Below are 23,624 nucleotides of genomic sequence, written 5' to 3'. Positions count from 1 at the left end.
TGCAGGCAATCTAACCTGAAAGATTTCAAACAACTTAAAAGAGTTCTTAAGCAGTTCTGGCTGATAAGGTTCCACATATGTGAGGCTGTAAACCTTGACTGAAAGAAAACATAGGTAATCCTTCATGAAAGCAGCAGTTTCCACTTAGAGGATTTCCTGTCCTCTGTGGTCATACTGAAGTGTTCACATAAAGACTTTTTGTATTTTTAGATACAGAATGGAGCTGAGTGGGTCTGCTGGGCAATGTGAAAAAGATATGCCAGCTCTCAACATGGAGGAGAAACCTTCATTACAAGAAGATAACTGTCAAAACCAGGAGTGAGTCAGTCAATTTAAAAGTTCCATTTAAGAGGTGCTAGATTGTAGTCCATAAACTCAAAGCCCAACAATATTCTTTCCTCAAGTCAGAAGCAACAACAAAGAATTCAAAACATCCCTGGAAAATTCTGCTGTTCAGAAGAAAATACAAAAGAAGTACTTAGAGACATTTACAGCTTTCTTGGGTATATTTGAGCAGATGAATCAACTCAATCATACAGCATTTACACATACTAGAAACCAGTGTGTGTGGACTGACACCAAAATATGGGTTATTTTCCCTTTTTTTTTTTCCCCACATCTTAATTAACCCGGCATAAAGGAAAGAGAGGCTCTTGCTTTAACAACTGAAAGTAACAAAGTCACAATACAAAACCAGAAGCTAAATAAATGTTTTCTCTGTTTTCCATACCGATTTGATTTTTGGTCTAGGTCATCTTTATAACCAATAACCAGTTCAGAGCTGAGCAAAAGGAAAACTCACCTTGAGAATTATAAGTATTTCCTACAAGGGAGCTGATGAGGGACTTCTCCCAAGGACATGTAGCAAAAGGTCAAGGGGGAATGATTTTAAACTGAAGAAAGGCAGGTTTATATTAGATATTGGGAAGAAATTCTTTACTGTGAGGGTGGTGAGGCACTGGAACAGGTTGCCCAGAGAAGCTGTGGATGCCCTATCCCCGGCAGTGTTCAAGGCCAGGTCAGATGGATCTTTCAGCAACCTGCTCCAGTGGAATATGTCCCTGCCCAAGGCTGGGGGTTGAAACGATCTTTCAGGTCTCTTCCAACCCAAACCATTCTATGTGTCTATGAAATACTCTCAAGGGAGGAACTACAACAGAGGGAATATAAGTATTGCAAGTAAAAAAAAAGCAGACTCAATGTTAAATATGTGCAAAATAGACATTAATTTAGGTTTAAAGCCAAAGAAGGCTTTAGAACCCTCTGAGAATTGATGATCAGACTGGTCAAGAACAGCCCGAGGAGATGGCAATGCAACTGGTGCAGGAATTAAGGACAGAATATAGAATGATGGAGCATTAAAGCACAGCAAGGTACTCTATTTATGCTAGGAGACCCATGAAAAGACCACAGCTTCTGCTGCACTAAAGCTGATGAATGTTTTTCAGCTCTCATGAATCAAACTCCTTATTTCATTTCCTTTGCTACGAGTGAGCAAAATAGCAAAAGATCTCCATAGGAACTGGTTAGCTCCAGTACTCAAAGAAAATTAATACAAGACAAAATTTCCCCATTTAAACAGATCCACAAATTGAATGCAGCATGTGCTAGCTGATAAACAGGTATTTCACATGACTGATTCCAAATGCAGGGAGTTTCTTTTATAGTTATGGTCACCCAAGATCATCTTACCACTGCGTTTTGTTGCAATATGTTTTACAGTTAGAGCTGATAACATAGCTGCCAAATCCAGTTTAATTTCCATAACTCAAAAAAGAAAAAGCGCAGAGGGAGGAATATATTTGACAGGATGACTAAGACAAAACTGCCTAGAAGAAAAACTGCATGCAACAGACATCAGAAAAGCAGTATATCAACTTTTCAAGGTGGAGTGACATAGATGGGTTCACAAAACATTTTGGAGACAGTCTATAAGCGTATAATTTTTTTAAAAAAGACATACCAGCTGTATTGATTAGCCTTAAGACAACATACTGATGATAGATTTGCAATGCCAATAATTGTTCCATAATTATTGGTTTCTTGTTGTAGCTTTATTGATAATTTCATACCAAATCAGTGCAAAAATCCAGTTATTATCAGAGTTGAGAGACCATGTGAATACAGCTAAATTACACATGTGCTCTGCTTTCACTTATATTAAGCAACTGCCTTCCTACAACAAAGATGTTATTTTTAAAAACTCTTCAAAAAGGCAGTTAGCAGCGATATCAAGCATTTTATTCACTTAAGGGGGGAAAAAGAATGAAAAAGTCTTACTTTTTGTATCCAGCTGAGCACGGTACTTGTCAAATCCCTTGAGTCGAACTCGCTCTCCCAAGAGCTGAAGAAACTCCTCAAAGGCTGGACCTGCTGATTCATTATTATACATTTCCTCTTCTGTGCTTTGCCCAGCTTTGCAGTACATGATACCCACCTTAAGTTGGTAACTTAACTGCAAAAGGAAAAAGATTAAAATTTTATGTGTATACCAAGTGATGAAGCAACTGATGCACTTTCACCTCCCAGGTTTTCATAAATCCGTAATTCACAAATGAAAAGATACCTAATATTCGGTCTAATTTCAAAAGTTAGTCTAGTTCCAAATACTCTCATTGTTTTCTACTGTAACTGCCTCAATGATGGCAGTTTTAATCTGAAGATGTCAAAATGCTTTCTGAAATGAAACAAGCATGAATGTTGTTTATTTCCACGAGGACAACACCGAAGCTTGCAAGTGAACGTCCAACGCTGAGCCACATGGCAGTGCTGGCTGAGAAACGCCAGGAACCTGACACTCACTGACTGCTACCACGGCTGCATCCTGTGCTAAGCCTTCCATGCAGAAGGATAGGGCACATCATGTGCTTGTTTCTTAAGCAAGTGACCAAATGAAATATCTCTCGTTTCAAAGAGAAGATAGAAATTATTCACCTGTTAGCACATTCATCTGTTAGCAATGATGAAAAACTCTACGACATTCCATTGGTCCTCCCTGACTTAAATATGATGATAATAACAAAAAAAACAGCTAAATTGACAAATGCTGGTCATGCCTTGAAGGTACTATTTACTAACACAGATCTTCAAATACACTCGTGCTTTTTATTTCCATTTTCCCTCTAATTTGGTAGTTGATGTTCCTAATACAGCAGAAGCTGAAGATGTAAATAAAGCAATTTTCTACCCAACCGTAATCGTGAGTCCTCAAAGCAAACTGTTTCTACCAATTCCAAATTGATACACACATACAAAAAAGGAGTACACTGGTATCATTTACATCTGGACTACAGATAGACAAGTCATAGAAGGGAAGAAAGCAGCATTCACAGCCATTTACTGCTGTCTCCAAAACCAATTTCACAGGCAGGAACTCTGATTGAAGGAGCACAAGGGAGAGCCTTGGAGCTTATGCATGTAATTCATCCAGTAGAAATGCATCCTTATTGCCTGGTAAATAATCTTTCCTCCCACATGTGAATTTTTGCAGAGGCTCTATTTCAAATAAATACTAACCACATATGCCAGAATGAAATTGTAAGAAAATCTATCACAACTGGCATGAGATTTACAAGTTTGGGCTACATGTTAGTGGGAAGTGAAAACAGTTATTTACAAGGGCACTGGAAGGAAAGTTATCTGAATAACTGCAATTTGCTCTCAGCAGATTCTATCCCAAGCCATGAGGCAAAGGATTTTGAACTTGCTAGGTCCATGTGGACACATAATGAAACTGAAATTCACTAATTTTAACCTATTGTATTTATGGTGGGATAATTTAAAGGCCCTCAGAAGTGGTCCTACTCTGTCTCTAAAGAAAATAAATTTTAAAATTTAAAAACTCTGGAAATTGCTATTTTACTGTATTCTTCCTTTACTATCAAAGATGAATGATGATGAGGATAAAGTATTAGCAGGAGGAAAACAAGGAGGGAAAAAGAAGAGTAAGGATAACCTGGCTTGTTTACTCCTGCTAAAGAAGTCATTACATAAAATAAGTCACAGTTCTAGGCTGCTTCTTTTTTCCCCACTACAGAATAGCCCTTATTTTGTTATCTGACACACTGACTTGCATCTTCTAAATATGTCCAAATTTCTTATGCCAAAACTCAAGTACAGCACAAAATCACAATCTGGTTTGGGTTGGAAGGACCTTAAGGATCATCTAGTTTCTAAAGTCCTGATGTTGGCACCAGGGACACTTTCTACTAGACCAGGTCTGCTCTACTAGACCAGACTTGCTCAAATTCACATCCAACTTGACTTTTAACACTTTCAGGGATGGGACATGCCCAGCTTGGCAGTCTGTTCCAGTGCCTCCTGCTGAGACATGGTAAAGAGAGGAGAGGAGGGGAACGAGGAAGGGTGGTGAGAGGAATGGCATTGCTGCCATTCCTGCTGGAACAATGACCATCACTCTCCATACCATCAGTAGCAGGTCCTGTCTTGGACCATTCAGGCATCTGCTGCTCAGATGTGTCTTCTCCAGTCCCACAGAAACAGGATTGATCCAAGTGCTTCATGGAACCACAACACCTTAGCTGTACTGCCAACTACAACAGCTTCTAGTAATTCCACTTAAAGAAGTTAGGACAAAGAAAATTATTCTCCTGAAGCACACTTGCACTATTTAAACTTCAACTTTAGGTGAAGGAAGTATTTTCAAGGACATAAGCATAAATGGGATCTGCAACACCAATGAGCAAGCAAACAACCGTGCTTTATTGCTTTGAAAATGTCAGCCTAAGAAACTAAACAAGGACTATGCAAAGAGCAGGATATGCCTTCTAGCTGTGCTCTTAGATTTGCTAATTTTTGGAAAAAAAAGTTTCCTTAAGGACAACACAAGTTGGCATTTCTGAATCAAAAAGTGCAGATCTGGAGAACAGCATACAGTCTCCATTATTAGACCTCCTTCTGATAAACCTACAGTCCTTAGAAGCGTATTAACTACAAGAAAAAGCTAAAAAAAGAAGTTGAAGCATGAATTCTGTTGTGGTAAAACTACTAAAGTAGCATCTTCATTTTAATAATCTGAAAGTATTTACATATTTATATACATGGGAAAAGTGCAAAGTATTTGTCTAGCACCCAGTAAAGACAGCAGAAAGTATAGCTTGGATTTAACCAGTCAGCAAGTTTATATTATGAACCAGGAATTATATTAAGAACCAAGTGACATTTTGCAGTATTTCTGTGAATGAGGAATTGCCATAAAGATTAGCTTCAACTGAAATAAATCAGTAATTGCCCTAATATTCAAATTTTTAAATCATATTTGGAAGCAACTTACAGTAACCTACCATGAGCTCTGCATTCAAGACAAAGATTAGTAGAAGGTGATTAGCAAAGAAGCTAGTGCAGCCCTAGGAAATTATTGCATTGCTGTTTAACACAGAACTATTCAAATGGATGCATTTTAATAAATCCAATAAAAGAACAGCTAGGTGACAAGCAGTGTGGACCATATGTACGAACAGCAGATGCTACCACTCTAGCAATCTAAGAGGAAGTAAGGAACGAGAAATTTTCACAGACACCACCAGTACAAAACTAGGGCAAGAAAAATATTCCCATTCTAGCACTGAATGACATATGCAGATATTGAAAGAGTATAAGATTCAGAGCTCAGCCATAAGAGTGATATGAAATGCAGAGAAAATATGTTGCAGTGAAAGACTTGAAAAGTGCAATCTGTTTAGTTTATCATAAACAAGACCAACAGATGATATAATCACTGCATACAAAAACCTTTGCTGGAAAAAAAATCTCACACCAAAATGACTTTTAAAATGTAGCAGAGAAAAATATCAGAAGTCTTAAAGCTGAAGGCAGATAAATTGAAATAAAGAAGTGTAAATTCTTAAATATGAAAACAAGCAACTGCTTTAAGACCTCACTCAAATATAAAAAAAGACATCTTATTCTAATGAAAACTGATGCGTACACATTTGGCTCAGTGATGGGATTCCTGGGTGAAATTTAGTGGCTAAGTCAGGCTAAGGTGACTTTATAATCTTAACTCTTAAATTTACAAAACATTTTATCTGCTATATCAAACAGGCACCTATTCATGCTGTAATGAAACAGTGTGACACTCAGCAAGAAGAAATGATCAACATTCTGTGTACTTAATTAGTAGAGCAGCTGCTACCCAATTTTTGTTAGCTTAGAATTGAAAAAATGCAGCTTCTAATTAGTACAGAGTGTACTTATCTTTTTTGCTAGAAGTGTCAAACTGTTTCATTACCACAAAAACAAAAAATACTTTGATGCAGATAATAAAAATTCAACTACCACTCGCTCTTAATGATTTTCAAAAGTTTAAGTATTAGAAAGCCATATGGTGGAAGCTTAATAACATATAGGATATGAACTAAGGATAATTTAACCTCACAGTTTTGTTACATGTCATAAAATCAGAGTGGTTTGGGTTGAAATGGGACTTTAAAGATCATCCAGCTCCAATCCCCCTGCTATGGGCAGGGACATCTCTCACTAAACCAAGCTACTCAGAGCCCCATCCAACCTGGCCTTGAACACCTCCAGTAATGGGGCATCCACAGCTTCTCTGGGCAACCTGTTCCAGCCCTCACCACCCTCAGAGTAAAGGACTTTATTCTCATACCTAATCTAAACCTACTGTTTCAGTTTGAAGTTATTTCCCCTTGTCCTGTCACTCTGTGCTCTTGTAAAAAGTCCCTCTACCTCTTTCTTATAGGCTCCCTTCAGGTACTGGAAGGCCACAGTTAGGTCACCCCAAGCCTTCTCTTTTCCAGGATCAGCAATCCCAGTTCTCTCAGCCTTTCCTCACAGTAGAGATGCTCTGTCCCTCTAATCATCTTGGTGCCTTCCTCTGGACTCACTCCAACAGGTCCTTGTCCTTCTTCTGCTGGGGACCCCAGAGCTGATGCAGCCCTGCAGGTGGGCTCTCACCAGGGCAGAGCAGAGAGGCAGAATCCCCTCCCTGGCCCTGCTGCCCACACTGCTTTGGATGCAGCCCAGAACACGTTTGGCTCTCCAGGCTGGGAGTGCCCATGGCTGGGTCATGTCCAGCCTCTCACCCACCAGCACCCCCAAGTCCTTTTCAGCAGGGCTGCTCTCAATCTCAGTTGAGATTCCGTCTCCAGCCTATGAATACTAGAGGTGCAGAATCCAGGTGCAGGACCTTGCCTTCGGTCATCTTAAATCTTATGAGATTCCTGTGGGGCCACTTCTTGAGCTCATCCAGGTCCTTCTGGATGGCATCCCATCATTCAGGCATAGCAACTGCACCACTCAGCTTCCTGATTTGCTGAGGGCACACTCAATCTCTTCATCTGTCATTAATGAAGATATTAAGTCCCACTATGAACCCGAGATACACCACTTGTCCCTGATGTCCACTGTGACTCTGAGCCATTGACCATTACCTTTTGGATGTGACCATCCAACCAATTCCTTATCCATCTAACAGTCCACTCATCAAATCCATCTCTCTCCAATTCAGAGAGGAGGACGTTGTGGGGGATCACATCCAAGGCTTTACAGAAGTCCAGAAAAACAATGCCCGTAACACCTCCTTTGTCCATTGATGCAGTCACTCCATCATAGAAGGCCACTGGGTTGGTCAGGCAGGATTTGCCCTGGCTGAAGCTGTGCTGGCTGTCCCAAATCCACCTCCCCGTCCTCCATGTGCCTTAGCAGGGCTTCTAGGAGGATCTGTTCGGTGACCTTCCCAGGCACAAAGGGGAAGCTGACAGGGTGAGGGCTCCCAGGGAATCTTCCCTTCTACCCTTTATAATCATGGGTACAATGTTTCTCCTCTTCCAGTCTCATGGGACTTCCCCTGACTGCCATCACTTTTCAAATGCCATGGGGAGTGGCTTGGCAATTCCATCAGCCAATTCCTTCAGGACTCTGGGATGCATGCCATTGTGCCCCCCAGACTTATGTATGTTCAAGTTCATCAGGTGGCCATGAGCATGATCTTAGAGTGGGAGGGACTCAGTCCCCATCCTGGGTCCATCCACTCAAGAGGCATGGAAAAAGAGGCTGCCAGTGAGGACTGAGGCATGCACACAGCTATAAAATGTCACTACTGAAGTTTATAATCATAAAATTCAACTACTGGTCATGGACTTCCGTTTTGCTAAGTCAAAGCTGTAGTGCTAATGAGCCTTGGTCCCATCTTTAAAAGACAAGGAGACTATCACCTCATTGAAAATTATTCATATGAAGAAAGCCTTAGAATATTTTGCCATGTAGTTTGTTCCAGGGGAAAAGGAAAAAAGAACACCAACAAAACAGGCAGCATCCTGGTCACGGTTTAGCCAATACAGTATTACAGCAAAACGTTTAGCACCATGGGAGACTTCTCTTCTTAGTAGAATAGCAATAAGAAAAACAAAACTCCCTCCTTCCCACAATCTTTGAAAAACAGTAATGTAGTCTCTTTTAAAGGAAATTTAAATGAACAACTGCCATCACATTAATCTAAAACTTTAGGCTACCCAGAGAAATTAACTTGATTTCACACATCCCAAATATTCTGCAGAAGTTGGGGGGAAAATGCAACATAACTCTCCCCACAGATGACAAGTATTAGTTTAAATGAGGCATTTCAACAGACTTACTCTAATCATATAAAGCTAAAAGATCATTCTGCAACTCATGGCAATAATCTGACAGATTAAGATAATTTTTTTAATTCTGTAACTCTGCACTTACCCCTTGCTCATCAAGCTTCATAAGCTGTTCTGTGACTTTTGGAGTGTTGAAGGCCAGCCTTAAGCAATGGATATTCAGCTCTGGAACCACATACTCCAACACTTCTTTTAGGGGAAGTCCCCTGGCTGTGCAATGCTTTGCAGTAGAAGGGATAGCATCTTCCAGCACGGAGCCTCTTAATGTCATGAGCTATGCATACAAAGGAAAAACAGCACATATATTGAATTATGCACTGAGACTGACTAGCAATAGCAGTGGAACTAGAAATACTATTTTTCCTATTCTTGATAGAGATCAAGGACATTAAGGAATTTCTGTTAGCATGAGACCAACACTGATACACAAAATGTCACTCACTGATAACAGTAATCAGACTATTTCAAATGATTCATCAGATTTAAGTTTTACAGGAAACTACTACCTGGAAAAAATAGTATTTAGTATAGTATTTCTATACTATAGAGCATTTAAAAGTAAAAAGTATACTTGTCACATCTACCCACTGCCACATATAAAAGTGAAGAAGTTTCCCTCGATTTCCCTCCTCTTTTCTTGCTTCTAGCTAATATAGCTCCTGTAAGTTTCTCAAGATTTAACCAAAACAACCTTCTGTATTTCCTCTGTACTGGATGTTATGGTATAACTCACATATATTCTGTGCCTGATAAACATATAGCATAATTCTGTCAGAAGGTTCCCAGATTATACAGAAACCTATTATCAATGCTGAAAAGCACATACACCTCACATATTCCACCTGATTTTGCCTGCTCACTCCTAGTTTCTTTTACTATCCCCCTGGACTGCTTACCTCACTGGTTCTGAATATGATCCTGTAGTTGTACTGAGGTCCATTTTCTTTGATTTCCTCTGGCTTCTCTCTTCTTATACTCACAGCTACTGGACCCAGGTTTTCATCTGCCCCAAAATAATTCCAGTGTTCTTGTATATGAGAGAAAAAAAAAAAAAAAAAAAGAAAAAGAAATCTGTCTTACTTCTTACACTTCAACTATATTTTCATGCTTGATTGTTACACTGGAAATAAACTGTCAGCTCCCTGGAGTCAATAAGAGCATGTCTTCAAGTGGTACCAGGATGTCATTCTTGTGCTTCACTTCTCTCGTGAGCTCCATTTATACAAAAAGGCTGAAATTCATCATGGCATATCTGCTTAAATAGGCCCAAAACAGGATACACCTCTTACATCAGCTTTTATATTGCCATCTGTTTCATTCACATTGAACTAAATAAGCACTACCAATTTCCCCCCTTAAAAATAGAGAAGGAAGCCAAATGCACCAAAGTGGGAAACTCAACAACCAATGTTAAAATAGAAATGTCAAACAACTGTACTTAGCAAAGGATATAAATTATTTATTTTTGTTTGACTGCTTTTTGTTTTTTCCATACACATTGCTCAGTTCTAAAGTGGGAAAAACTGATGAAGCTGAAAAAGAAGTTAAAGGCCTGTTTCACAGTAAAAATACCAAATCACAGTACCACAGAAAAATAAAGCACAAGAATAAAATTACTAGCATAAATATTGAACAGTGTTCAACAACCCTTAAAGTGCTAAGAGTTGAGTTGAAAAACAGTCCAGTGGGGAAGGCAGCAGAGAGGAGAACACAAGATTAGTGAAATCACTCACTAGCTGAACAGCAGATTCCTTGAAACACATTTTTATATTCGTCTAACTATAGACATGTAAAGCCAAACTTTACATGAAAAAAAGTTAGAAAAGCACATTTACAAAAATCAAAGCTCAACAATTTTAGAGATTGGTGTTGAAGGCTCTTCTGTAAAACCTTTTAAGCATTACAAGCTATCTTGACTGATGACAGAGGTATATCGCCATTAATGCAGCAACATATAAACAAAGCTGCATATATCTTAAGTGATTGCTGAATTTAAACATACATTCCCTAAAAGAAAATTTAAGAGAAAAATAAAAAAATAGGAGTCAAGCATTGTGCAAGAAAAGGAAGTCCCATGTCATCATTGTCCATAAGCTGCATATAGAAATGAATTTGTACATGCACATATAGATTACTTGTTATACTTAAAACAACAATTTAAAGAACTTTAGGAGCAGTCTAATATGAGCTATTCTACTACAGAGATAAAATGTAAAGTATTTTAACATCATCAAGAACTGCATCTTTAAAGATAATAAAAACAGATATTGAAATACACTCCATCTAAAGTGAATGGTAATCATTTTTCCAATTAATAATAGTGTTAAAAATTTAGGAGCCTCATTTTTTACTCTAAGTCTTTTAAAACTTATACTTACTGGTTCTTGCAAAATCTCCCTCCAACATACTAAGTGCTTTCACACAGCTGTCCAGCACTTTAAGCTCTTGGGGGTTCTACTCATGTCCCCAGGGCCTGATATTTTATTATCCTTCACTCAGTGTTTTCTGTTTAAGATTTCAGAGCATGCAAGACAGCATTAGAGACATGCTTGCAGCATGAGAAGACTTGCTTTCTACCAAATTTGTCTGCAAGTTATGAAAACCCAGTACTCTAAACAAAAGTAATTAAAATTCAAATTCTTTTAATATTTTGTGGGATATTCTGTAAATATTGTCATTAAACTTTGGGTGGCTGAACTGTGAGTGGGAAAATTACTAATAAATTAGATTATCTATATAACCCTAATTACATTTTCATACTAGTCCACACATATGAGCCCTGTAAATGCCAGAGATGTTCTGTTGTTCAAAATTTCAAACTATCTTACTTGCACCCTAGCCTTTCTTTCTCCTGCATTAAGTAGCTTGGCTTTTCATCAGGATGTTTACAGCTCACCAAACAGTTTATGGCAGACAAGGTCAATGCAGAAGCAGCACAGTCTTGGAGAAAGTTAGATTAATTTTTGAACCAGTATATTACACAGCTTCCAAAACCTAAGGTAACTTGACACACACAATTCTGCATAATTTGATTAAGCTTTTTAATTAGCTCCTACTGCTTTGGAAAAATGCGTGAAGCAGGAAACGTCTTTTATTCTCTTTTCCTTTAGTCTGCTCTGGGCAGCGTCTTTCTTGCTCTCCTTTGCACATCCCTCACCCTCTCCTCTACTCGCATTTACTATTGGGTTGTTCATTTTTTACCTTCATTCTTCCTCCTCCCCTAAACCCCATCTCTGTATTCATTCTGCAAGCTACAATATGTATCCCTGTACCTGACTACTTTTCCTTCTGGCATACTTCCTTGTACCTCTACCTGATTTTCCCTTAAATTCCCAATCTCCTTACATCCAACAATTTTCTCTTTCCAGTGTAAGAAAAGAAATAGCAGGATTAAAGTGCAAAAAGCTTACTAAGCAGTGTAAAGGGAGCTAATTAGTTGTTTTATTGGGAAAATAAAGACTGTGTCACAGTTATAATTCAGGAACTTCATGTCAAACATGAATACAATAGAAGACAGCTTATTTCTCTACACCACACAGAAACTAATTGGAAACAACATTTCTCAAGCTTGACATTTAATCTAAACAACTGTTGTAAAATCATTTAATTAACACACAATCAGGACAACTAGCAGCAGCCATACATTAATTTATAAATCCATACTGAAAAATAAATAATGACTTGATTGTAGCTGGTCATTAAAACAAACAATACATACTTTTTAAAATCATTAAATATCTATCATATTGCTTAAAAGATACTTCCTGTGAAAGAACCAAAGCTAAAATACTTATTTTCCTGGCAGATATTTATGAGCTTCCTTTGCAAAGAAAATCCAAGTAAATAAATACACTTGATTTTAACTGAAAAAGTTCTTTTGTGCTTTCATATTTCTCTTTAGAAATCATGTCCAACTGATATTCTGTGTAATCAGACTAGAAATAAAAACCCCAAACATTTCTCTTCTGAATGAAATTCACATCAAGCATTTTCCTCTAATCCTAGCTCAGCATTTACAGTACTGGAAAACCCTGTCAGGTACTTCTCTGGAGACAAAATGGCAGGCAGCATTTTGGGAGCTCTGCAAGTCTGGCCACATACTTGAAAGGCACCAACTCCTGGATAGAACATGCAGCAATTTAAAGCATTAGGGAAAAGGGTATTTTTACTGGCTGCCAACAGTTAAAGGAAAGCCGACCAACAGCTCATTTGTTACAAAACCAGTTCAGGAAACTATTTACTTCTCAGTCAAGTCTTTCATTCTAAGCCAGTAACTAACGTTTGTCCTAAATAGCAACATTAGCAACTACTGCGTGAGGAGGATGGAAGCAAAACAGATGCTCTTGGTTCTTTCCATGAGAACTTTAATTCCCAGACTAAATTCTGGGGACAGAAAACAGACTGCTCCTCTGGAGTGACATGCTCTCTTTCCTGAACTGCACTTGGACAAGCTGACAGAAACACATTTTTCTCTCTGTGTGATTTTAATATTGATCGTACAAAAGTTTTTAATAAACATATCTGCAACTTTCACAAATTGGTTCTTGTACTGGCTTCATCCTCCCTCTTTTTTTATGCACAAGCTTAACTTATAAATGTCTAGACTTCAAACTTTTAGTGAAGTCCTTCTATCAAATACACCTTTTAAAACACACCATTATTTAACCACCTTGTAAATACATCTTGGGCATCGTAAGAGAAGCATTCATTTCCTATAAAAATAAATATTTCCATGTGAGTTAATTATGCATGAGCTTCTGTTAGTGACTTGAGGGAAGAGACTGAAATTCATAAGATCCTGCAAGGTTAATTTCTCTCCACTGAGTACAAAGGGAATCTGCACAATTGGTTCAGATATAAAGTGGAGAAACTGAATTCAGCCTTGGGAAGTAGCATTATTATAAAGTTCTCTTCACAATATCTTTTTCTAAGTATCATTTTTCTAACGTCCACTAAACTGTCTCCACCAGTATTTTCACATTTAGAAGTCTGGACACCAGGCCAGAATACTGTTTATAAATTCCACTACTTTGTAGAGGGACTAATTTCCTTTACATACAAAAACTCATCCATTTGCATTCATTAAACTTATACAAGATTCATCCATAAATGTCACATGCAAATATTTTACACTAACTAGATTAAAATATTTGAATTAATTTAGACCATGTTAGTAATACTGGAAACTCACTTATCCTTCCTCTATACACTGCTAAAACTTGAGATGGATCTATCATCTAAGTAACAGTACCTGTAAAAAATAAGCTATTGATTTCATATAATTAAAGACTTCAAACGAGTCATTATCAGCATTTCACCAAATTACCTTGAAGAAATTAAAAGGACATATATGAATTCATCCTTTTTTTTTAAGACACAAGATTAACTATTTTTTTTTTTTCTTTTATGAAACAAGACCTATTTTTCATTAAATCATGCTGACTGGCATCATTGATGATTTTTAACTTGCAGTCCTTTATTGATATAGTCCCAAATTACCTTGTTATTTCCAGTTGGAATGAAAACCAACTCCACTTACAATTCTCTGGAACATTTCTTTTTATTCTTTGCAAGCTCTAGGGTTACTAGGCGTTCTCCAAGTCCATGAAATTTTCCTGATTTGAGATCTTTAAAAAGTATTGTTGTCAAATCAGACTTCATCTAGGAATACTTCTAAGACTATAAAACTATACAAAGCCGACTGACTTGATGAGCTGATCCTACCGAAACTGTCTTTTGGCACTGTCTGTTCCATTCATAACAACATAAAAATCCAACCTCCTCTTCCAGCAAAAAAAATTCTGCATCATTATTTGCTTAATGTTACATGAAAAATTCACTTACAACTGGCTTCCCAATTTTTCTTCCCCTGTTTGTTGTTTTATAATTGTTCTTTGTTAATCAGTTTGTAATGGTTTGTTCCATGTACACCATTCTGTTTCCCCAATGGTTTAACCCTAAGTTGCTTACTTCAATATTTTCCCGCCAAGTGCCTGTCAATCCCCATGTCAGTCTCCCCAGTCCCTCCTTTGTACCTCCCTTGCTTCCTTATAAGTCCCTGTCAATCCCCAGTTCACTGCCCCCTACCCCTGCCTGTCAAGTGGAACACACAAAGTTTGTTCTAGAACGTCCCCTGTCTGTTACCCCTTGCACAGTTCCTCATTGGACTGTTAAGCCTGCTCCCTCTGCTGTGTTGCCCTCATTGGATTACCCCAGTTGTGTTCCCCTCCCCCTACTGTCTCCCCATTGGATGTGAGTTGTTTCCACCCCTCATACCCTCCCCTCTTTAAAATGAGCTGCAACCCTTGGTCCTGTGCTTACTTGTCCCTGAACCCCCTTTAGCAATAAATTGCGTTCAAACTCATACAAGTGGTCCCTCTCTGTTTCTTTGTCTTGGCTCTTTGTACTGCTCCAGTGCTGTGATACCCACGCCACAGCCAGCCAGAGAGAGCTGCAACCCTCTCTGTGTGCACTGCCACCCAAGGAGGTCTCGGAAGAGACCTGGGGGCAGCCACCCCTGTAGTGCCCTCTGGGCACAGGGAGCGTGCTAGCCGGGAGACCTCCACCTGTGGCTGCAACCAGGCAGCTACATTCCCCATTATGCTGCTTTCAAGTTCTAGCACTATCCCACCTCATCAGCTTAGTCTAAGCTCACGGAATGATGATACTCTGGGTGGTCAACAAAACTTGTTATGTAATTGTAGAAAATTGGGGTTTGGTATATCTAATGAGGCTTCTGAAGTACAGCTTTTACAATAGAAATCTCTGGAAGAAACAAGGCCCCTGCTCTGAACTCTGCTGGACTGAACACAAGAAAATTGAATTTAAAACCGCATTGTATTGCTTAAGGGAAAAAAAAAAAAATCAAAGCTGCTTCTCCCCATCCAATCCTACTCCCTAACATACATTTTTATATCTGACTGCCCCTCACCAATACCCTTACATTATGTTGATTTTATCAATTCTTCCTAATTACATCTAAAAAAAATGGAAACATGATGGTGACTGGAAGTATAGTAGCGTGAGGGTGTGGTTTCTCTTAAGGAGAAGACAAACCAATAAATTGGTTTTGTCTAAGGGCTGAAATTCCACTCATGCCTCCTTCCTCCTCTGCTGTTCAATTCCATCCCTTACCTGGCTGCATGGCTTTGGCATTTCTCTGACTGCAAGAAAAGATAATATCCCCCCACCAGAACTGGAGAGAAACAACCAAGCAGTAAACCCCAGATTTAATGTGATAGCAAGAATTCTGCTTGCTTGTTTAGTTAACTCAACTGGTTTATCAAGTGCTCTGAAAACAAGAGAACCCGTACAAGGAAGAGAGAGGAATAATATTGCCTCTCTTAGTACTGAAATGCTGTAAATCAGGTCAGCTGCAACACGAAACTTTAGTTGCTGACTGCAAAACTCACTAGACTGATAAGGAATCAAATTGTTCCAGAGAGAGACAGAGAGGAAGATAATCCCCAAGGTCACAAACCTCAAGCTCTCCCCTCCAAATATACCTTATCCTTTATCACACATCTAGTTTACTTTTCCCAGGAAACCGTTATTTTCCCTAACTCCTATGTCTCCAAAGGATATGGATCAGCACTCTCAAAAAACATGGAGCAAAGGCTACTTCTCAGCCATAGAAAGAATGCAGAAAGAGGAGAATATTGGAAGAGTAACAAGAGCCACCTGAACAATAGGCAATGCAGGGAGGAAGAGGTGAGAGATGAACATATTTTGAAGGCAAGAGAAAAACAGGAAATGAGAGTGTTAGCAATAACATGCAGTTTAGAAGCTTAAGATTCTTCTTTTAAGACTATCAATTTAATTCTAACCAGGCATCCGTGTTGCTTTTATATGTGAGAAACAAGCTCTTCTGACCTGCATTCACTGAAGAGAAGAAACCCAATCCTGATCATTGGAAGGTAAGGATCAAGCACTCTCCAGGTCAGTCATCAGACCAGCTCTATCCATCAGGAAATACAACACAACCCTGCAGACGGAACTCTTTTAAAGGACCTTGGTCTGCAATCCTTTTTGATCATTTTCAGAATAATGAAGAACAGAGGAAGATCTGCACCTCCCAGTACCAGTATTATTTTGACTGGGGGGACAGAGAGGGGGAGTATCTGGATAATGTTTGGGGCTTGCTCTTTTCTATAGGTCAAAAGGCTTTGATCTGTTGCTTTGGGCTTCTTTCTCCCTCCCATGTACATCCAATGGAAATTATAATCCTTGGTTTCAGGGCAGAACCATGTGATAAGAGAAGTGCACTCTGGTTTTTGAGATATACTGTTGGCATTGAAACACAGGTATTTGTGTGTGTATATAAAGTTTTATTTATACATGTCTTCATTTCTGTATTACTCATTTTGAAAAATTTTGAAATGGATTATTAAGTTAATTAGTATACCCAAAGATTATTGTAAATGCTACCTGTCTAAGATGCACATTCCATTAAATCCTCAGTAAATCAACTCCTGGCACAGTGGGAAGAAAGTTCTCATATTTTAGGATTTTCTTGTTTCAGTCTTTCAAGTGTCAACCCCTGCCAACTCCTATGGATACCCAAAGCTGTGTTTGAAGACATTCATATTTTGTAGCCATTGCTACCATATCTATCAGCAATAAAAATCTTCAACATTCTTATATTCCAACACTCTGAAAGACTATGAGATATAGCACATACCATCCGTAAAATACACTATTGAGAAATCTCTAATTCTTGCAAATACTATTAAGTATCAACTGGATTTTGCATGTATGGAAACAAAAAGTCATTCTTAAAATTCAAGGAGAAATACAATTTACCTACCTTTCTGGTAGAAGAATTTTCGATAATAATATGCACCAAGGTCTACGTGTTCGACAATGTATCTTTTCACTCTGTCTAGATGTAAAATCAGATTCTCCTTGGGAACTTCCAGAACTGCAACTCCAGCATTTGTGCAATGAGAACTCAGAGTCGACTCAAATGAGGCACTTTCACACCCACTGAAGGAACCTGAATTAGATTTGGAAAGGCTGATCTTCCTTTCCCCTTCCCCACCAATCTCATTACGAAAATAAGGACAACTCATCACTAGTTCATTGCTTTTATCGTCCCCCTGGTCCATATTAAGACTTCCTTTTGAATTCAGGTCTTCAGTACTGCCCATTGGAGAATTGAAACTTGCAGAATGGGACAGGGGTCCAGAGACAAGTGATGCTACAGCAGCAGCAGATGCACCTGTCGTTGTGTTCCTTCTTTTAATAACATTATGCCTGTTGATTGCTGCTTCATTTAAATCAAATAAAATACTTTGCACATCATAATGAGCAAAACACTTTGGACAAGTCCAAGGCTTAATGCTATCTTCTGACCTGTTATCTTCAAGATCTGAAGACTTCCCAAGCTCCCCTTCACCTTTGGCATTGCGCAGCTTACGAAAAATAGATGAATCTCCTGTCTCTGATTTTGAGCGTCTCTTGAGCGGCTTCTCCCTTTCCTTAAAGAGTCTCAGGTTTTCCCTTTGAGTAATAGGTCCATCTATCACATCTAGAGAGAATCCTGAACCCTTGCTTCCACTGGCAATCAGAAGCTCACCAAGTTTAGTTGAGCCTGGGCTTCTCTGATCAGACTTTTCATCTTTATAGCCCTTCAGTAAGTCAAAAAAACTTTCCCCTGAAGTCCCCTGCTTATCTATGGAAGATGTGCTGCCATACTCTCTGTGCAGAGATGGTCCAGATTTAAATGTGGGTGAAATACATTCATCAAAACTATCCACATCAAGCTCACTTATGGTGATGTCACTGTTGCTGCGCTGCCGTATTCTGCGAAGAGCTTTCCTTGGGGAACTGGGATAGCCATCGGGTGTAAGAAACCGGGAGTCTAGATTTTCAGATTGTCTGGTCTTGTTTTTAAGTGTGCTCTGGATGCTCTTTAACATGACAGAATCACTAGCATTCAGGTTAACAGAACTTCCCTGACTCCCAGGACTGCTTTTAGAAGACATGCTGTCAAGGCAACTTGATGTTTCAATATCTTGACTAGATCTGCTTGTCTCCTTGATGTTCTCCTTCCTTGGGGGCCAATCAGCAATCCTTGCCCTGACCCCCATTTTAGGGACTCCAGGGGTAGAGGTAACGTGATGGGAACTCTCATTGCGAGGAGGTCCAACCGGCGCCATGACTGCAGATCCTAAGCTGCCATTCTGTGACCTAAAGCGCCTCATGTAGAAGTCATCCGAGTGGACTTTTGAGGTGCCATCTGTTCCGACTGATACTCCAGTGGCAACAGCCCTTTCGGTCTGGGACCGCTTCAAGCTGGTCATGGTCTTTCTGTATGTTGAACCTTAGTAAGTTCCAAAGAAAACCACAGTCATTTCTGCTTTTTAAATGTACAGTTCTCTTCTGGAGAATAGTCTCCAAAATATACAATGGTTGCATGAGATCTTAATCATGAACATTTAAGGACACAATTAAATGCAGAATGTCCAGAAAATTCAGATATTCAGTAGGTCTTGATAAGCAGTAATTTCCTTTAACTTCTGCATTTTAAGAAGCAGCCATACTCCAATACATTCAAATAGTTTTAACATCACTCGTGCTCCAAAACGTCAGAGGTGTAATTGAATCTCTTATGCTTCTAAGCCTAGGAGAGAAAAAAAAAAAAAAAATAAAAAAAAAAAAAAGAGAGCAAATCATTAATTCTTTAATACAGAACTTTTCTGGTAACTGACACTGTCAAGGTAATTTTACATATAATTAATATTTTTAACAAACATGTTTTTAAATCACATTGATCATTATGTCAAAAATGCAGCATGGTGTTGCATGGTGGCAAGGAGTTTCCTAGGTATTGTTGGGTTGCCTTCTGAAAAATGAATGCTGGGTTCTGATTCCAACAAGTACAAACTTTTCCTTCTGAATTGATTTGTGGTACTTTTTAGTTGGGTTAGTGAACAGTGTTATGAAGCACAAGTAGGAAGCTTCTCAGCTAAGGATACATACAGCATACATTTCCCAGAGTAATTATGTAAGAGCCAGATCAGGACTCCAATCTTTATAACCAATTTAAAGAATTTACCATTTACAAGTCATACATCCTTGGTTGCCATTAGGTATTAACACTACCTATTCAACTTTCCAATTAATGTTAGTATCTGATACATTAACTTAAAGGGAAGCTAATTAGCAAAAAGTGTACAAAATTGTAAGAGAGAATGGTTGTCAAGAACATTTATTTTGTGCTTTGCACAGCCTTATTTGCAAATTAGTTGCATAGTCCAGAATGCATGTATTACCTCTGACCACAGTTTACAACACATAGAAAGGTTAAAGCTAAATAGAAACACATACTTTAAGTAACTTGATATGAAAAGTTTCATTTATTTCCCTGGCTAATAAAATTTTGTCTACCACAGCTCCTGTATTATTCCAGCTTCACAAAGTCACAGAAATTAAATGTTTTCCCATACCTCATCAGTACAGAAGTGATTACAAAGCCTTTAGCACACTGCCCTTTGAGGAGCTAAAAAAACAAACCACAAATACATCCTTGCTGGTAGAAGACAAAGGCATGGGGTTGTCAAGATAAAATCTCGCATTGCTGTGTACATCCTTTAACACAAAGAAGCTAATAATTTCAAAGGCTGAACCAATCACACAAAATGTGTCCTTTAAATATTTGTCAAAGGTGTGCAGAGATGCTACTGAACCAGCACTGTATTGACAATACAGTATTGTCTAAAATCAAGGCTTTCTAATGCTTCCAGGGAAACCAGCACTTTCTGTAGTCTCAGAACTACAGTACTTTCCACCACACTAATTAAATACCAAGCCAGGGCAATTTCTGCCTCCAAAGGCAACATGTTTAAATTACACTTGCCATAAAAAGCATCTCTTTAAAATAGCTGCTCTTAATATAAAGCTCAACACATAAGAAATACTTAAAATGCAAGCTGACTGCATCACACGTAACAAGAACAGTGCGAGTCACCCAGGGTACTACTGTATTTGCACAGGCATTTACATAAATGCAGCTCTTCTCCTTGTAATGCTGCTACAATCTTAGAATCATGAAATGCTTTGAGTTAGAAGGGACCTTAAAGATCACCCAGTTCCAACACCCCTGCCACAGGCAGGGATGCCACCCAGCAGATCAGTTCTTGAACACCTCCAGGGATGAGCCATCCACAACTCCTCTGGGCAGCCTGTTCCAGTGCCTCAGCACCCTCACAGGAAAGAACTTTTTACTATTTAATTTGAATCTTTATTTTTTTGAGTTTAAAACTGTTCCTCCTTGTGCTATCACTATTTCTTCAGGTAAAAAGTCTCCATCTTTTTCAAAGCCCTCTTTAAGTACTGGAAGGCTACAATAAGGTCTCCTCACAGCCTTCTCTTCTCCAGGCTGAACAATCCCAGCTCTCTCAATCTGTCTTCTCAGAAGAGTTGTTCAAGCCCTCTTATCATCTTCATGGCCTTTCTCTGGACCTGCTCTAACAGTTCCACATGTTTCTTGTCATGAAGAATCCAGACCTGGATGCACTACTCCAGGTGGGGTCTAATAAGGACAGAATACAGAGGAGACTAACATCCCTGGCCCTGCTGTGTTTGATGCAGCCCAGGATACAGCTGGATTTCTGCACTTGCAGCATTATTGACTTCTGTACAGCTTTTTGTCCACCAGGACCCCTGAGTCCTTCTCCATGGGGCTGGTCTCAAAAAGTTCATCTCCCAGACTGTACTCATGTCTAGGATTTCCCTGACCCAGATGCAACACCTTGCACTTGGACCTGTTGAACCTCATCAGGTTCTCACAGACTTGCTCCTTTGGCTTGTCGTGTCTTCCTAGATGGCATCCCTGCTTTCCGTTGTGTCAGCTGCAGCACTCAGCTCTGTGCTGTCAATAATACTGCTGAAATAACAGGGTTTTTTCTAGTTAAATAATTAGAATAACTTTAGAAAGGCAGTCTACCCATGCTGCTGTTGCAAAACTACTGAATATTCAGCTATAACTTTTTACAATTTTCAAACACTCTCCAACCTAAGAACTAATCAGGCTGGTGAAACAACTTTGTGCACTATCAGATCAAGGAAGGGAAAATGCAAACATTGTATACCATGTGTTTGCCCATACTTTTCAACAGTGCCTATCAAAGAGTGTTTAAGCACTATTAACTTCTATGAAATGGCAACACTTCATAGCACTTCCTAAAGATCTATGCAGGTTTGCTTTTATAGGCAGGACAGAAGGAAAACAGAATGAAAACTGGTAAGGATTTAGGGCAGGAGAACACCAGGATAAGAGGGATTGTAAAGGAGAAGTCAAGCTGAGGGTTGAACATAAAACATGCAGGAGTAGAAGCATCCACTACCACAAGCTGCTCTTCACAGTCTGCAATGAAAGCCAAGATTTGTCCCTCTCTGTTCCCCTTCTACCAACAGTACCTCTGAAAACAAGTATACACCTCCTCCCCCCCAAATGCTGCTCTACTGAAACAGATCACCTAGTAGTACAGGTTTCTCATTAACTTCAGGGCATAAGTTCATGCAGCAACTCTTAAAAATTCCCAAGCTTGGTGATGACCATATAAGCATCCAAACACCACCAGTTTACCCTACCTCCCCAAATTATGTGTTTTCCTTTAAAAATTTTCAGGACAACAATCCTAAGTAAGGATATAGATACACAAACACATCTATAATCATGTGAAAAAATATAACTAAGTGGTCTGTGTAACTTACTCTTGACCTGTTGTATACATGGTTTTGTCATTAGTTACGTGACCACACAGTTTATTTTCCAAAGGAAATTCTCTGTTCCTGACTCAGCTTTACACATGTCTCACTCTGGGGACCAGCTGTTTCATGTTCTGTAGGTTTTTGCAGCTGTCCTCCTTCATCTGCTGTAGCAGCTGGAATACAGGCCATAAATGATTATGGTAATACTTAATATCATACCCTGAAAAAATGGACTCCACTGTTGACTGTGTCTATATGAATTAAATCACTATTAAGTAAAATTTTTTCAAGAGTGCACCACCTGTCCGTGTTTATCCCTCTAGACCTTCCCAGCCTGGTGTCTAATCCAAGACCTAACAGTCTGGTGTAAAAGGTTTGATTAGTTTCAATCAAAATGAAGTGAAAACATTACATTTGATAACATCAGAAATCCCTAAAGCACAGATCCTGGGTACACTGATTATCAGCTTTAATAAAAATAAACAACAACAGCAATCTGTACTTTAACCTTTTTTAGCATTCATTATTTGCAAAACATGACCACATCAGAGACAGAGCAAATCCCATTTGATTTAAAAGACCAGTAACAGGTGTTATTTTGAACGGAAAAACCTGACACAACTTAAATATTAAGCAGCAAAATCACTAACACAGACTATGCAATATATTAAAATTAGTTACAAAATCAGCAGTATGGTACCTACTTCTAAAGCCAAGAGCAGCATTTGTGAAGAGTAACAATTCCTACTTTGTTACCATTTCAATACAGAAGAAATGAATATCTATGCAAATAGAATAAATATGGTGAGGACAAAGTCGCATAACCACGAAAATGTACTTTTCCAGTTCATCTCAACTTACTAAGGAAGCCAGCAAAATCATCAGATGAACAGCTACATATAAAAAGCTGTAAATGAAAACCACATGCAAAAACTACTGAAAGGGTACATGAAAATTTAGTACTGATTATATCAATTGAAAACCTGAATAGAGAGTTAAGAGAATAATCATAAAGCAAATTACCTGCTTATCAGATTGCATACAATAAATAGTAAAGCAGTCCAAGTATCTGTTCAAAATAGGTCTCAGATCCTTAGGACAAATTTTACTCTTAGGTTTTTACCAGTACCAGATGACTAAGTATCTAATCTCAACTCAAAATGAGCACAAACCTATCTTCATCCTTTTCCTTTCTATTTATATCTTTTTAAATCACTTTGCTGTCTCCTCCAAAGCCAAAGATTCAGGTGTAGGACAAAGAACCACTCTTATAAAAGGACCCTG

At 38.7% G+C, this 23,624-nt stretch overlaps 1 protein-coding gene across 4 annotated transcripts in view; it reads right to left on the bottom strand.

The window, feature by feature from the left end:
• SIPA1L1 (signal induced proliferation associated 1 like 1) overlaps positions 1-23,624 on the bottom strand; it is a 197,449-nt gene that overhangs the window by 52,222 nt on the left and 121,603 nt on the right. For all 4 annotated transcript variants that reach the window (XM_053979928.1, XM_053979931.1, XM_053979929.1 and 1 more), the window contains 4 exons: positions 17,431-19,248; positions 9,521-9,651; positions 8,710-8,898; positions 2,281-2,455 (listed from right to left, as the gene is read on the bottom strand). In XM_053979928.1, coding sequence (XP_053835903.1) covers positions 2,281-2,455; positions 8,710-8,898; positions 9,521-9,651; positions 17,431-18,928 — 1,993 coding nt within the window. In that variant the 5' untranslated portion in view covers positions 18,929-19,248. The remainder of the gene's footprint in view (positions 1-2,280; positions 2,456-8,709; positions 8,899-9,520; positions 9,652-17,430; positions 19,249-23,624) is intronic.

The sequence above is a fragment of the Vidua macroura genome, chromosome 6 (assembly GCF_024509145.1).
Source record: "Vidua macroura isolate BioBank_ID:100142 chromosome 6, ASM2450914v1, whole genome shotgun sequence".
NCBI classification, from domain to species: domain Eukaryota; kingdom Metazoa; phylum Chordata; class Aves; order Passeriformes; family Viduidae; genus Vidua; species Vidua macroura.
The sequence above is the reverse complement of the archived record's forward strand: the minus strand, read 5'-3'. Positions and strand labels throughout refer to the sequence as shown.